Genomic DNA, 15,907 nt, shown 5'->3' with positions numbered 1-15,907 from the left:
ATAGATTCATCTTGAACAAGTATACGAGTGATGACTGTATTTTAGCTAGCAGATAATCAATTGACTGTCTCTGGATTCTGGACTGTTTACTCGACTCGTTACTAGTGGCGGTGGCAGTACTGACATAATGACTGACATCAGAGGCAAGGAACAATGAACCATGGAAACGTGAGCCGCATTCAAACGTTAACCTTATCGCCACGCCGGGTATAAAATACTCTTTTCACATCCACTCTCAAACTATACCTCAACGTCTCCATCTACCACCAACAATTTTTTTTTTTTTTCTATATAAAAAAGAGAACAACCGCCACCATCGGCCAAACACAGAGCAAAATGACCTCCTCGTCCCCCAACGCGACGGACCTTTCCGCGCGTTCTGCCGCCAGCTCAGCTCACTACCATCCAACCTCAGACACCACCGACCTCACAGGCATCGACGCCACCACCATCGGCGCCAGCGGCACAACGGGGGGTTACGGCAAAACGGTCATCGCAGATACGGGCTTTGGAACGGCCACGTACGGAAATACTGATATATCAGGCTATCGTAGCTCAAACACTGATACCTATGGCGGGAAAAGGCGTACGGCGGGTTACGACACCGAGTCTGATACGAGTAATACCTTTGGTGGCGGAAACACGTTTGATATATCGGGTCTGACGACGGGGACGCGTGGGTACACGGGGTCGGCGTATGATGCAGGTCGTACCAGTAGCAGCAACAGCAGCAGCAATAATAATGTTAGCAGTCTCCGGGCCAGTAAAGGAGGTGGTGGGATTGGGGACGGGGGCAGTGATACTGGGTTTGGATATGGCAATGGGTGGCGGAATACGTTTGATGTTGGGAATGCGGGCAATACCGAGTCGACGGGGTATGGAAGTCGTGCGGATTATCGAGGGAGATAGCTTGTTTGTTTTTGTTGTCTGGGTTGGATCAATAATTATGTTGTAGGTAGGTAGATATGTATGTTGATGATTGCTAGCCACTACTCGGCCATTATATGATGATACATGCATTTTTTTGGCCCCCGCGTTTTCTTTGTCCTCTCCTTTGTCCTCTCCTTTCTTTGTGCCTCCTCTTTTACCGCTTCAATACTTTTCTGTTTTACCGTCTCAACTACTCTTTTCTATTATCGCTCTATCAACCCCATCGTCTTGGAAAATATCCATCATGACTGCGAGTATTAGGCCCCCTTCTGGTGTGCTTCTCATTGGCAGCATCCCTCTTTCTTCGTCGGAGGAAGCCTTCACCAAAACGGTCGCGGCCCTTCCGAATCGCTTGCAATCCATCCCAGACGGTGAAACTGGGGTTCGGTCCAACTATATCGGCTGGCAGCTTGACTGCTTCCCGAAGGAGACCATCCACAAAGTGCTCGGAGGAGTCGATTTACCAGATGGTCATCCGGGAGTTTTTACCCAAGAATCGATCAAACCTTCTCAATATGACACTGTCGCTCTGGAATCCTATAGAAAATTTGTGACGTTGCGATCGCAAGGCACCATCCCCAAGGGCGTACGCTTCCAGGTATCGATGCCGCCCCCGTTTAATCCCGTCCAGGGCCATACCAGGGCAGAGTTCCATAGCAAGCTAGATCCACTCTACGAGAAGCGGATTCTTGATTCCCTCCGTGCTATCATCAATGGGATCCCTGCTGAGGATCTCGCCCTGCAATGGGACCTGTGCTTTGAGACGATTGCTTTGGAAGTTGAGAAAGGACGTGTAACCGATCCTTTTTTCATCCCTCATTTTTCCCCGATCAAAGAGGGTGTACTAGAGCGTATCGAACGTATCTGTGAGCCTATTCCTAATGAAGTGCCCTTGGGCTTTCACCTTTGCTATGGGGATTTATACCATAAACATTTTATCGAACCAGAGGATACGACACTGCTTGTGGGCCTTGCAAACGATATCGTTAGCCGTATCAGTCATCCAGTGTCTTGGATTCACGTTCCTGTGCCTAAAAGCAGGGATGATATCGCTTACTTTGAGCCTATCAAGAACCTGAATATTCCATCAAGCACCAAAATCTATCTTGGGCTGGTACACGCCAACGACGAAGAGGGAACAAGAAAGAGAATCAAGACCGCCCAGTCAGTGCTTCCTTACTTTGGAATCGCTACAGAGTGTGGTATCGGGCGGACGCCTAAAGTGGAACTTGATAGTATTTTGCACATTTCAAAAGTCATGACAGAGCCTGTAACTTAAGAAAGATGGTTTGGAACACAAGAAACACAGCGGTGAAATTGCTTAGATTGTTGATACGTGCGTCGCATGCTTTGGATAGATCCGCATACGATATATCACCATCTAGAATGAAGTATAATATATCTGGTACCAGCAAACAATTTCATATCACAAAGACACACACATACACACACATTACTCTCCTAGCGCATTGAATCCATTCACACAATCTAGTAAACAGATAACACTATCCAGCTCAATGGCCTCAGTAACCGTCCCCAATCAGGGTGAAATTAACATTTTCCGGGCTATCGGTGGTCTCAGATCCTAAATATTTGCCTGTCAGCTCTATGCTCGCAAGATGTGAAATACCTAGGGAGTAATACCAGTAGGTGTAGGAGCAGCAACGACAAGAGATACCAGTCCAATCACAAGCAAAGAAAAAATGATTTCGAGGCGCATTTTTAACGGTTGATTTGGACGTATAAATATGGGTTGTAACTTTCAATGTTGTGATCGATGATGTGACTGGTGAAAATTCTGTAGCTTGGATTCTTGAGAGGGGACTTGAAAACTTCAATCGATCCTATGTGTGAATATTACACGTATGCGAAGGTCTGTCTGTGCCGCAAGTATTATACGCCTTTAGTCTGACTCCGCAGTACATACGTGTATGTATGAATCTGTATGTCAAATTAGCTGAAATGGGGCTACCAAGGCCCTGTAAACACCAGAATTAAGACATCCATTACCTCCCGCTCCTACTAACATACTGATAACGAAATACTCGCTATGGCCTCATCATCCGATGTCGGTGCCTTGTCTGTACAATATCTCGATCCACAGAAGTATTGGAGAGATGCTTGAATGATCAGGGAATATACATAGACATTGGGTAGTGCTCAAACTATTTGCTTTCATGACCTAGATAGTAAAGAGTAACGAAAGTACAACGAACAGCAGTCTGCAGATTATATCCAGCTACAAAATCGCGCAATATGTCTCCGCTAGTATAAATGCCCTAGGTCAATTTGAATACTGGACGCGTAAAGGAAGTTATAACATAAGACCTTCATCAGACAGTGGGGCTGAAGTACTGAGTAGCATTATGCAGCATCTGCGCATGTCCACAAAACTTCGATAATGGCCATGGTCGCACCTTCTGGGGTCCAAATCCTGACAACCGAAAATCGAGGGTCAGCTTTTCTGAACAGCTCAATCCAATCTGCCTCCTCCCGTTCCCTCGCGTTGAATAGAGTAAGCATTATCAGATCCATATCACTAGGATAGTTAGTGCTGCCAGCAGAGGGATCATAAATTTACTTCATGTACATACCGAACAGCCCGTTCTTTCGTCAACGACATTGTGCCTACCTCAGGAAGAACATAGTCATTGATGACAAGCCGCGAGCCTTGTCTTAGTGCAGGAACGAGTGCCTTTAGAATGAGGATGGCACGAGAATCAGACCAATTGTGAAAAATATTGCGGAAAAAATAAACGTCAGCACCATAGACCGGTTGCTCAGTAAAGAAATCGTGCGCCTGGAGCTGAATACGACTTTTGAATTCGGCTGGAATGGTGTCTGAAGCTCCAGTAATCATCTCAGGGAGGTCCTGGATGATAAAACCCAGGTCCGGAAACTGCTTAGCCAAGAGGACGCCGATATCGCCCTTAGAGCCCCCGACATCTACGACTGTACCTGTTCCGATCGTGTTCCAGGGATAGTTCTGTACCAGGAAGGCTGGCGAATTACCGTGTCCGTCCGCGAATGCTGACATGGCGTGAGTGAATCGTCGCGCCTTGTCAGGATGCAAGGCATAGTACTCCCAAGCGGCTTTGTCGGTGTTGTGGTAGTGACTCCAGCCCTAGGAAGCGCCCGCTATCAGCCTATGGCCTGGCAGTCACAGAAGCCGGACTTACACATTTGTTTGGTTCGTCGCTGTGGAATTGCTCTAGCGCAGGAAGTGTCTGTTATGTGTGTCTATTAATGTCTGGCTGGTCAAGTTTGGGGAAGATATCCATTCATGAGCAAATCCTTGCCACACCTCATCAAACATGTAGCCCAGCCCGGCTCCGGCATAGGGGTCTTCAGCTAGTCTTCGTGAAGCAGCAGTGTGAGCAACGAATCCTTTGCGCGGCTCTCGAAAGACATGGTGAAAGACCATGGCGTAGCGCAGCATGCGTCGGATATTGACTTCACTCAGGCTGCATTTCTCAGCCAAGTCTGCAAATGATGCCTCGCCATAAAGAGGCACTTTGGATGCAATGTCATATTTGTAGATAACCTGCAGGCTAAGTCCATTGTACTATACGAGGGTCAGTCGTCAAGCAGTCCAAGCAATCGATATCAGCAACAACATACGACGGGACGCAGACAGAGTGAAGGCCCTAGAAGAAGATCATGAAGCTCTAAAGTGGCATCGAGCACCTGTTCACGAGCTGCTGATAGATCCCCGTTGGGCAAGTTCAAGTCGACCGGTCCGTCTTCGTCGAAAGCCGGGGACGGCAGTTGGTTATGCTGGAGATAGGAGTCGATGTCCGATGTGCGCAGCTGAATGCGAGCCGCCAGCTCGGCGATTCTAGTTGATGCCATTTCTAGTATTTGGTAATGATAATAATAATAATAATGTGCAGATAAAGCGAGGTGGTAAAGAGAGAAACAGAAAGTACGGTTTGTAAAAAGACAAGAGTGGGTGGGTTTAATATGCTTCTTTGTTCTGCCCGCCGTTCCTTCCGAGTTACGCCGACGAAAACAACCCAGCAATTAATACTTGTTTATCGAGATGGTACTTATGCAGCTAGAGGGAAGAAGTCGTATGATCGCCCGTTATGCAAGCCACGGCCAACTTCTTAGACGCCGAATTGCAATACCGCCCGCCCCGTTGCACAGAGTGTAACCGGGCGAGAGCTCTCCGTCTCTTGTTTCTTGGATGTACTCCTCCATGCCTGTCGTCCGACAAAATGGCACGCCCTGCCTTGTGTGCGGCGTATTTCAGTGCGACTCAGTCCTCGACGGATCTGCTCAAGCCTGAGATTTGAAGCTATCTATTTGGCGCAGCTGGCGACTTTTTATCGCAACATGACATACGTTAACGAGGCCTCTGTGCTCGGTGTAAGTATGTTCTTCCTGATTCTGGGAACACTGACAGCGTCAGCCCGGGTGTTTGTCCAGTTGAAGACTTCGCGTCTGACGGCTGCCGATTGGCTTTCATTCTTAGCTTGGGTACGTGGTCAAAAGGCTCACCCAGTTGTTGATGTTGACCCTTGCAGTCACTCGTGATGGGCGAGTGCGGCATCATGATCGCAGGTAGTACAGTCTTTCTCCAAAATTTGATGCTGTGCTGAGCGTGGACCAGGCGCAACAACACATACTGTTGGAGCCCATTCTACTCCAAATCTAGGTCCCGAAGTCCTCGACTACAATGGTAAGGACCAGATATTACTAGAAAGGGTATGTACAACATCCCTTTCTACTTCCAGTACCGATAGGTTAATATACTGAACTAGCTCGAATACCCATTCGATCTGATACAGATCTTCGCGCTCGCGACGCTCAAACTGTCTGTAATTCTGTTCTATCGGCAAATATTTGTCACTTAGACATTTAAATTTTACAATTCAGTTTTAATCGGCATCGTTGTCGTCTGGGCTATTACCTTTCTCATATGCCTTCTAGCACAATGCGGCTCGAACATTGCCACAAACTTTGGCACGCTTGGCGATTTGAAGGCGAAATGTACTGACACTTTTGCAATTCTTATTGGACTGGCAGCATCGGATGTTGCCGTAGATTTGGTCATTCTGAGCATTCCATTGCCACTGGTGCGAGATGGCCACGTTCACTAGTTGTGGGAGACTGAGGCTAATAACGAGGGCTTTTCAGGTCATATCGTTGCGCTTGCCATTAAAAAAGAGGATTGGGATTGTCGCTGTGTTAGCCATTGGAATGTCGTTAGTCGACCTGGAGATACATTTCGGTTCATGTTCTAGCGTATACTGACGAGATTTATAGGGCAACCGCGTGTGGTATTGCACGCATGTCGTTGTTTGTTGAGATTTTAGGTCCATCGCGTGAGCTCCCACACTCTTCTCAGCCTGTTTTCTGGATTACAATGCTCACGATCGAGTGTCTATTTCAGTAATCTCAAAGCCTACAGTCGGTGGTGTCTCGTCCGATGATGACATTGGTAACGACAATCTTCCCTGTATATTTGATATCAAACTGTGTTATACTGACGTTGGGCCTAGGCATCGTTAGTATTCTTATGTTCTGGGGCATGCTGGAGATGGGGATCGCGGTAGTCGCCATATGCCTTCCAGTGCTGTACCGTCTGCGCCGCCACCAGCCCCTGAGGGATCTAATGGGACGTCTCCGTTTATACGGGCTTTCGAATTCGTCCCATTACAGCGGCACGGAGATATTCGACCTTGACGACCCGAGACATACTGCATGGCTGCAAACCCAACCCGGGGAATGCGTCGCACAGGTGAGCCATGTCCCGAAGACTAGTGGCGATGCAGAGTGACAGAATTCGCATGTACGGGGGACGGAGATCTGGGAGCACACCAGAATCACGCAGACTTCGGAGATTGTTTGAAATCAGTTGAAGCTAGTGAGGGCTTGTTAAGAAACTCGGGAAGAGCTAGTGCTGTCGAGGATCATGAGCAGTATTGAACACTTACTCTAACAATCTAATGATCTTAAGTGATATTTCGTTTTAGTCTTTTAACTATACTTGAAATGTATCATGTTCAGGGCTGTATACATTTACATTCACAATTAGGGATATCAATTTGGACTTATAAAAGAAATATGACATGAATAATTGCGAGAACAAGATTACTACTCATTGTCTTATCTTGACTGAAACTGCCATATCTTCACTATTCAACGTCTTAATACTTTGATACTCTGCTTTCCTTCATCAACGCTACACTCTTCTCACTTGTCTAAATATCAAACATGTTCAACAAGAAAGGATCCCACCACATGCAGCGCCACCCCCTTCCAGCACCCAGGCCAGCAGCAACTCCAACAGTACCAGCGGTTGCACCGGTGCTAGTACCGCGGTAGTATACAGAAGGGCATCCAGAAGAACAACATCGGCCGCAGCACCAGCCGTAAGTAACATTATAATTAGGATGACTGATCTTTTAATTTGTTTTATATTTTTCCCTTTGCGGTTAAGAAGATACATCGGTTTCGTTAGAAGTATAACATCATACTTCACCAGCCTAGATCCTTGTCAATCAGGTGCATTATGGCCATCTCAGCAGGCCATACCTGAACAAACTCCTAGACTCTCTAGGACCAGTCTTCATCCCATTGGAAAGTAAGGGGATAAGATGCACAAAAGAATTCCCAGAAGTCAGGAAACCAACCAGAATTCTCCCAATCAATCAGTACAATGTCAAATGATCGCCCGCCTTGACTGTTTAGGCGACAATGTTCTTCTGCTGAATGTCCCCATGCGTCAGTGTGGGTCGGTGACCTTGAAGGACGCGAGAGAGGTATTTTTCGTAAAAGCGAGCCTTGTAGCCTGGCAGGTTATTACGCTCTACCAGGGCTCTATAATTGCCGACAAGGCCCGCAACGAAGGCAGGTTCGCTGGAGAAAGGCCCTAGAAATTTCTCATCGCCATGTTGGCTATAGAACAGGTAGTGATAAACGCCGCCCCCGTCCAGGCCTCCGAAAAAGTCGGGCCATGGACACTCGGCCTTTCGCATTGCGTTAAATATTACTTGGAGTTGGGCGATAATGTCGTCCTTCTCAGACTGCGCCAATGATGGCCAAATGGAATTCAGCTGCACCCCGGGAGCGCGCTGCATGACCAAGAAAAGTTGTTCGGAATCATAGTACATGGCGTACAGTCGAGGAGCTGGAACCTCTGGGACATACCGTTCAAGGTAAACCAAAGATTGGCCTTCCCAGACGTCTATGCAACCGCCATACTTTACAACGATGTCGTCGTTCACAGCCACAATCTTGGAGGCCCTGGTCTCCCACAGAACATTGGTGCAAGCGCGGATTTCATCTATTGTAGGTAGAGTAGGTAGAGGCTGGGAGTTCTGAAAGGGGACAGCGACTGGCTCCCAAATTGTGACGGAGATGGTATTGAAATATGGACAAATGCCTGGGTGGAAGAAAATGAGCGATGTCAACAATCAATGTTAGCTAGTCAACCCACTAAGCCGATTTTGTCGGTCGATGTGTTGTTCCATTCCGAGGCGAATTTCAACTTAATACACAAGAATCTTAGTATAAAATACATAAAGATCTAGTCTATTATTTCTATATTTACCCTTAATATATACATATATATATATACATATTATTAATATATGAAGATTTACCCAAGCTCAAGTATATGGCACAGCATAGCCATCGGCCATGATCGGCTCGGCGTTGTGAGTAAATCCGTCCGTCATTTGTGGGCATTTCGGCCTCACTACACGTACTTTTTCTTACCTCCTTTTCTTACCGCTGCCTGAGGTTATGGTTAATGATAGCTCACCAGATTACAAGGCTCTCTTCCAGAAGGCGGAAGAGGAACGAAGACACGAAGCAGAGTTGCGCAGGTAAGCAGAAAAACAAGAGAAACAGAAAGCAGAGCTATAAAAACAAGAAACAGAGCTATAAAGGTGAGTAGAAGGGTATTTCTAACCCATAATATTTAAAGAGTTATTTAACCCAACATTGCATGTGCATGTCTACCGCCTTTTCTCGATTGGATCACACGCATAAAAAAAAAGAAAATTCTATGACCGTACGGTACTAACTAAGAAGTATTAAAAGAAGTCATGTGAAATTTGAATGATACTGGATCGAATCGGCGAGGGTGATGTGCCATGCGGTTGTCTTTACCCTCAGAAATTGGTACAAAGTACACATCACGACCTACTCCACGAAATGCTCTTCTACCAGAAAACAGCTCTCTACTCGCTCCTCCCAGACTTGGAATACCCCGAGGAACTGGGTCAATCGCCGTCGGGCAGCAGATCAAGGCGCTTCCGTATACTACTACCAATTCTAATCCTTATCTTCGTCGCAGCATTCGCATTATCCTTGGTTCTGTTGATACCTCACCCCATACCAGAATCGTGTACTCATCCAAGTTTCCGACGAGAATGGAGGACGCTTAATATGGAAGAGAAGTTGTCTTATATTAGCGCCGCGCAGTGTTCGGCCAAAACCCCGTCCGTATCTCTCAGGAACGATAATGCGTCCATTCACGATGAGTTTGCACTTCTGCATGGCAGATTTGGAAATTATCACTGTCAGTTATTGACATAAACCAATCTATGTTGCATGAGTAGCTTCGTAAATTTATAGCTCGTAATGCTGCTCCGTTTCTGCCGTGGCATCGGTACTTCATTCATGTCTATAAGCAGGCGTTGCGAGAAAACTGTGACTATCAGGGCTCTTTACCGTAAATTGTTTGACCTTCCCTTCCATATAGTCTTCCATTTCTTCACAGTTTTTCTTACATTTAGCTATTGGGACTGGACCCTCAACCACCAAGATCTTTCCAGAGCCCCTGTCTGGAATATAATCGACGGATTCGGACCTAGCCGAAATGAAAATGGCTCCGAAGGCGTCGCTGGCGGAAATTGCGTTGTTTCTGGCCCTTTCGCTGGACTGGTGCCGACCTTTTACGAGGGTTTCCGTGATCCCCATTGTCTTTCTAGGGGTATGTTAGACGAAGAGACAGTCAGGGGAGTTGGGGATCTAACCGTAAAGCCATCCGAGCTTACTCGTCTCGCCAATACCAACGAAAGCTACTTCGACTTCCTCATTGAGCTAGAATACACGCCGCACTTAGTGATTCCATATATTCTACAAGGTATTTTTCGACGGTCACCGCGCCTAATAGTGAGCTTCAACTTCCGGGGGATAGAGTCCAGGGGTGTAATGATATGTATATGTGAAACTTTTACTAACTATAAGCAGACCAGTTATTCTACCTTCACCATGCCCGAATTGATCGTTTGTGGTGGATTTGGCAGCACCTATCAGAGGCTAATCGAAGTGAACATAATGGGCCATCGACAAACGAGTCCTCCGTGGAGGGTGTGCTAAGAGATTTCCTTGATTCCGGGATCTTTCGTCCGATGCGGCCACGTGTTGAAAAAGATGTCATGAACACTGAACGCGGATTGCTATGCTATCAGTACGATACAACTGCATGGGAAGAGTCGTAGGTAACTATTTGAGTTTCGTGAGCTAGTATGAACAGTATGATATTATACATATACATAACCCCAGCTAAATTATCCCATTTTACACATTATTCGAGCACAACCAATTATGGTATTACCTACATATGTACTCTGCAAAATACACTTCCAACGTAGCACTATTCATCCCATTCTATTTTCTAGCCGAAAGATCAGAAATAGCAGCACTTTACGTATCGAGAAGAATTATAGACTATATATACTGCAATTAAGATCCTTGTAGCATCAGATATAGAGTTCGAACCGCGGCTGGCAGTGCCATTAAGCCTTATCATGACTATCTTGCGGTTAGTGGACGCATTGGTCAGTTTCGACGGCATCTCAGTGGGGCATTAGAGACGTTTCCTGCTTTGACACAGACCATAGCATCGACTTCATGCTCAATATCTCTTGTATAGCATATCAATCTAATTGAGTCTCAACAACAGATTACGAAAAACCTGAGCGTTTTTCTTTGTCAGCGACTGAAGATAACTGAAAAAAATATCATCCCAACACAATTTGAGTATTATTGTACGTAGCCGTTCCGATCTAGCCGATTGTAGAGTACAGTACCATGTAACAGAACATCTACTGTACATACTTTCCATACTACTTGACAAAATTCTTGATCTGTTGGAAAAAAATTTTTAAAGAATAACTTCTTGATAATAGGTTGGAGAATCCACCGATCTGGGTGTCCAAGCCTTACCAGATTAGGGTTGTCTGCTCGGGGTCCTCACAAATTTGTTAGTTATAATCCTCAAATACACAACTCTTCAATAATGAATAGGAATAGTAGTCTGTATCTAACGACGGAAATGAAATGAAATGATTGTTCAATAACCAATATATTCTCTGCTCCTATAATGTTCTGCCTGGTATTGATTCAAATTTGTTAACTAAGGCGTACATCTACTTAAAATTTTACTTTTTCGACATGTCTTACCTTGCCAAAAACAGGATCCCAGCATTTGCATTGCAATCGAAGCCTCTGCGGATAATAAGACTATGGAAAACCAACCACTGCAAGGATCGCTGTGACATCCAGGTGCTGCAGTTTCACCTTCGCTCTACCTCCGACCACGTACGCGTCGAAGGTCAAAAAGCGACCATATATCTAGAGAGTGGATGTCTGTGGGAGTAAATTTTGTGGCTTCGTCTTGTATACTATATCTTCACTGTCTTTTGCTCGAATCTTATTGCTAATCTTTTCGTAGGCTCATTATCGTGATTATAGAAACTGTAAATTGAGCTGTCTGCGAAGACCTGTCGTCATCTATGGTATAATCTACATTCGTCGATCATTAGTAGCTTTCCGAACCCCGAAGCGAGTAAAATTGACTAAAACTGAATTGTCTCCCAGTGGCCATTGTGCTCCGCTTTACACATTACATATCAACTGATATAGTAACCGTAACGTACCGTGAGCAATACCAGAAGTCGAATGATCTAGATCTTGAATCAGCAACGACACTTATGTATTTGCCTGTTACGAGGAGCAGGGATTGACTAGCTTTTATGATAATACATGGCAGCTCACCTTTCTATTGCTCCCTAAAGAATTTTGGCCACTCAGCATGAACGACTTCGGGTAGAACTTTATTCTTCTATCATACCATGCAAACTCAAGGACATAGAAACCCGAGTCTTCACCATCCACCTCCCGCTTTATGGGCCCCTTCCCAAGAAATTGAAATCTATTCTTCGTCAAGTACTCGGAGTCGAAGCCTTCGGTACGGAACTCCTCCAGGAACTCTCGATAGTGAATCACACCCCCCGCATATAAGGCTGTTACTGGTCCATCTACTTTCTCATTCTTGAACCACGAGCGACAACCGCTTGTCCACACCTTTTTGGTTAAGAATTCCTGACTGTAGTCGATGAACTCTCTGACCACGTCTAAACTCACCGTAACCGCCTGTTGCGCAAACGATTATATCAAATTGTTTCTCGCAATTTGCATTTTGAATGCCTTTAGGAGTAATACGTTCGATGTCGCCGAATTCGACCCCGACGTTCTTTTCGAGTAGGGATTCGAGATAACCATCGCCAGGTGTTAGACGACGACACCCAACATCCCAGTCCGGAACCAGCTTAGCACAGAGGTGCGGATCGTTCTTAAGCCGCTTTTTCATGTCTGCCTCAAACATATCACGGAGGGTAGCTTGTTTCGGGGGAATCTTTAAAAAGGGCATAGAAATACTTATTGAACTCGTGCTCGATCTTCTTTCTATACTGGTAGAACTTTTCCTTATTCTCACGGAATTCTCGCTTCTCTTCCTCGGTGTAAGGAAAATTGCGTCCATCTTTGGCAAAGTGGGCTGTGTGGTTGGAAGAAATCCATGTAGGACTTCGAAGGTATGTCGTGATCTGGCTAGCTGACTTCTGCATCTGCGAAAGGAGTTGGATTGCCGAAGAACCATTACCAATAACAGCAACCCTCTTTCCGTCCCAATTAATAGAGTCATCCCACTGTGCTGTGTGCAGCGTTGTACCTTGGAAAGAGTGAAGTTGCGTAATCTGGCCATTCCCATTCATTCAAGAATCCCGAAGAATTGATCAAAATATGACACACATCTTCGATGATCGGTCCATTTTGATTGATCTTCAATTCCATTTGCCACTAGCTTCGTCACAAATACTCTCAACGAGCCGTGAATTGAATTGGACTTGCCGGGCAAGCTCATACTTATCCGAGGTGCGTTTGAGATACCGCCATATTTCCGGGCCAGAGGCGTAAAAAGAGGACTAGTCGGATGTTTAAAGCGGATGAGTTGACCGCCAATAGACTATTATTACTAGGGAAAGAAGCCCACGATTTATAGGCTGCAAGATATATTATGAGCAAGAGTTACTAGAGAAGAAACCCAGGCGCTTATATAGGGTGAGATTTGAGGCATCTTAAATTGATATTACTGCTCCTGTTGAGCCTGAACTGCCAATTTCGTAAGCACTCGTATATACATAAATCCAGCTGCGCCGGTAATTAGGACTTTAGTCTTCATTCTGGCGTAAAGCAAAAGGTTGTCTCCTCAAGAACGTGATTCCCAGCTCTTACCGAAATTTGAAGGTAATCGAAGCGGCAAAAAGCGCGACGCCAAAATGGATTTTGGCACGACTGTCAGCATAAAAAAAAAAAAATATTTTTTTTTCTCACAAACATGGAGGTCGGGGCTGCATGGATTGATAGAATGGCCGCGTTGATCTAGGTAAAGGCTCCATCTACGATTATGTATGTGCCTTGTCTCTTAGTGGCGAATCTTAGAATACGCTAATGCAACACGCTTACGTTCTTACTGTACAAGGTGTGCATGAGACACGCACGCATTGCAATCCTGTGGTGGCTTGTTCCATAGCAGAGCTTGGCGTTTCTTCCTGCATACTATGTATCCATTTACGGGCATGAAGTTGAAAGCCGAGCCCTAATTTTCCAGCTAATGTCATCTTCGCGATAGTTAGGTCTCGTACAAAGAAGCGAATAAATGCTGGGTCGACTCAGCTCCAAGCCAAGTGGTCGAAAGGTGCTTTTGACAAAGTCATCCAATCAGAGCATCTGTTCAACGGTGTGATCAGTCGAGTGGAAACAAGCTGCCATTGAAATGCGGATGCTTGGGCGTCCGTGAGGACCCGATTCGTCGATAGCCCGAATCCACGATAGGGTACTGACAATCGGTCACCGTGTCGCCTGGCACCAAGTTTGCGTGAGCGAAGAGGCATTGAATTTGGGAGCTGCTCCTAGTCTACTCTGGTAATAGTTATATCTGCGTCATGGACTTACCCGCTCGGCTCCGGCGGGAATAATCAACAGCGCCGGAGTTAAAGCTTCGATTTACGAGGGCTCACCAAAACCTACCGAAATGAATAAATAATGCGACCGATGACGACCCATTCGCAGCTTGGCACTGGCACCCTCGCCCTCGGGAGGGTTTTCGTTGTCCATGAGGCCGGATCCTGGAAGACTCCGGGCCACGCAAGCGGCTGTGAAAAGGATGGTGCTGCTGTCAGTTCCACTGTTGCTGCGGCTTGGCGCTGGCGACGCGAAATAAAATGCCTGGCATGTCTCTGCATTTGTCTGGTGCTGTGGATTTATGCATTGACTGAGGCTTTGGGTCGGTGTGCTAGATCTATGCAGCGGCAGATGGCTCCAACTCCCGATCGGATGTTGCGATTCACCAAGAATGGAACGTTCCAGATAAGCGTCTTTGAGGACCTGCATTTTGCTGAAAGTGGGCGGCTTATGTGTAAAACTACGGAACAAAGCTACAATCACTAACCGGAATGTTTAGATTCAGATAAAGATGTCCTCTCGCAGCGTGTTATGAAAAGTGTTCTCTCCACAGAGAGCCCGCAGCTTGTGGTCATAAACGGGGACTTGGTCTCTGGAGAACAAACCTCTAGCTCCAATTCTTATACATATCTTCACCAAGTTGTCTCTCCCTTGGTTGATAGAGGCCTCTTGTGGGCATCAACTTACGGAAACCATGATAGCAACCCAAATCTAGATCCATGGCAAGATATATTTGTCCAGGAAAAACAATACACAAATAGTCTGACACAAAGCATGGTCTCACACCCAGACGCTGGGGTTACAAACTATTACTTGCCGGTATATTCATCTGAAACGGAGGTCCCTGCCCTTATATTGTGGTTCTTTGATTCAAAAGGAGGACGCGTGCCTAGTAACAGAATATCGAAACGTGATACCAATAGGCCTGACTGGGTCGACCAATCGGTATGAAATCCGCCCAAGACTTGTACATGGACATCGCTGACTTTGTCAAGGTGGTTGACTGGTTTAATGAAACGAATTCCGATCTTAGAGACAAGTATGGTAGAGTAGTTCCGTCGTTAGCATTCTACCACATACCCGCGGATGCGATGCGTGCATACCAAGACGACGGCGTGAACCCACACACAGCACCTGGTATCAATGGAGAAACAGTCGTCCAGCAAGGATCTGGAGATACTTCTTACACTGGTCAGGATACGGAATTCATGCGAGCTCTCTTGAACACCGCAGGCCTCATGGCTACGTTCAGCGGACATGACCATGACAATGACTGGTATGTGTCTACATGTAAAGTTGAATCTTTTTCAAAATCTAACCGTTACCCGTTACAGGTGCTTTAAATGGGATGGTAACACCACTGCCCAAAACCTGTCTGGTAATGGACTGAACATGTGCTATGGCCGACATACTGGCTATGGCGGATATGGCGATGCTTCTCGCGGTGGAAGACAAATTGTTCTCAACGAGAAGACCGTGCAAGACGAAGTTGAGACTTGGATTTTATTGGAAGATGGTACAATCTCAGCACATGTTACCTTGAATGCAACGTATGGACAGGACAGGTATTCACCTGGTATTAAGCGAGCAGCAGGAGTTTTGGACAGTGCAGCTCCTCACCTCAATTCCCCAGAGCCTCTATTGTTCATGACGTATCTTTGGTTTCCCATTTTTATGCTTTTCTACTTGAAACACTGATGATTCTGCTGTT

At 46.0% G+C, this 15,907-nt stretch overlaps 7 protein-coding genes across 7 annotated transcripts; 4 read left to right on the top strand and 3 right to left on the bottom strand.

Moving 5' to 3' along the window:
• Window positions 1-336: 336 nt before the first annotated feature.
• TRUGW13939_10642 (uncharacterized protein) lies at window positions 337-909 on the top strand (the record flags this gene model as incomplete). The annotated part of the gene is made up of 1 exon (XM_035493753.1): window positions 337-909. One exon carries the CDS (start codon window positions 337-339, stop codon window positions 907-909), a length of 573 nt encoding a protein of 190 aa, XP_035349646.1.
• A 2,385-nt stretch (window positions 910-3,294) lies between these two features.
• TRUGW13939_10641 (uncharacterized protein) lies at window positions 3,295-4,782 on the bottom strand (the record flags this gene model as incomplete). Its single annotated transcript, XM_035493752.1, has 5 exons — window positions 3,295-3,469; window positions 3,525-4,054; window positions 4,110-4,157; window positions 4,235-4,495; window positions 4,552-4,782. 5 exons carry the CDS (start codon window positions 4,780-4,782, stop codon window positions 3,295-3,297), a joined length of 1,245 nt encoding a protein of 414 aa, XP_035349645.1.
• Window positions 4,783-5,268: 486 nt separating this feature from the next.
• TRUGW13939_10640 (uncharacterized protein) lies at window positions 5,269-6,715 on the top strand (the record flags this gene model as incomplete). Its single annotated transcript, XM_035493751.1, has 9 exons — window positions 5,269-5,412; window positions 5,460-5,496; window positions 5,546-5,614; window positions 5,697-5,753; window positions 5,812-6,011; window positions 6,073-6,140; window positions 6,202-6,260; window positions 6,329-6,394; window positions 6,438-6,715. 9 exons carry the CDS (start codon window positions 5,269-5,271, stop codon window positions 6,713-6,715), a joined length of 978 nt encoding a protein of 325 aa, XP_035349644.1.
• A 910-nt stretch (window positions 6,716-7,625) lies between these two features.
• TRUGW13939_10639 (uncharacterized protein) lies at window positions 7,626-8,411 on the bottom strand (the record flags this gene model as incomplete). The annotated part of the gene is made up of 2 exons (XM_035493750.1): window positions 7,626-8,323; window positions 8,378-8,411. 2 exons carry the CDS (start codon window positions 8,409-8,411, stop codon window positions 7,626-7,628), a joined length of 732 nt encoding a protein of 243 aa, XP_035349643.1.
• A 688-nt stretch (window positions 8,412-9,099) lies between these two features.
• Window positions 9,100-10,391, top strand: TRUGW13939_10638 (uncharacterized protein; the record flags this gene model as incomplete). The annotated part of the gene is made up of 4 exons (XM_035493749.1): window positions 9,100-9,466; window positions 9,523-9,619; window positions 9,684-10,033; window positions 10,141-10,391. The coding sequence occupies 4 exons, from the start codon at window positions 9,100-9,102 to the stop codon at window positions 10,389-10,391; spliced, it is 1,065 nt and encodes a 354-aa protein (XP_035349642.1).
• A 1,829-nt stretch (window positions 10,392-12,220) lies between these two features.
• Window positions 12,221-12,947, bottom strand: TRUGW13939_10637 (uncharacterized protein; the record flags this gene model as incomplete). Its single annotated transcript, XM_035493748.1, has 2 exons — window positions 12,221-12,573; window positions 12,671-12,947. 2 exons carry the CDS (start codon window positions 12,945-12,947, stop codon window positions 12,221-12,223), a joined length of 630 nt encoding a protein of 209 aa, XP_035349641.1.
• Window positions 12,948-14,277: 1,330 nt separating this feature from the next.
• On the top strand, window positions 14,278-15,894 carry TRUGW13939_10636 (uncharacterized protein; the record flags this gene model as incomplete). The annotated part of the gene is made up of 4 exons (XM_035493747.1): window positions 14,278-14,635; window positions 14,696-15,141; window positions 15,192-15,472; window positions 15,531-15,894. The coding sequence occupies 4 exons, from the start codon at window positions 14,278-14,280 to the stop codon at window positions 15,892-15,894; spliced, it is 1,449 nt and encodes a 482-aa protein (XP_035349640.1).
• Between the last annotated feature and the right edge of the window lie 13 nt (window positions 15,895-15,907).

Source organism: Talaromyces rugulosus, chromosome VI (assembly GCF_013368755.1).
Source record: "Talaromyces rugulosus chromosome VI, complete sequence".
In the NCBI taxonomy this organism is placed as follows: domain Eukaryota; kingdom Fungi; phylum Ascomycota; class Eurotiomycetes; order Eurotiales; family Trichocomaceae; genus Talaromyces; species Talaromyces rugulosus.
This window is presented reverse-complemented; position numbering and strand designations above follow the sequence as displayed.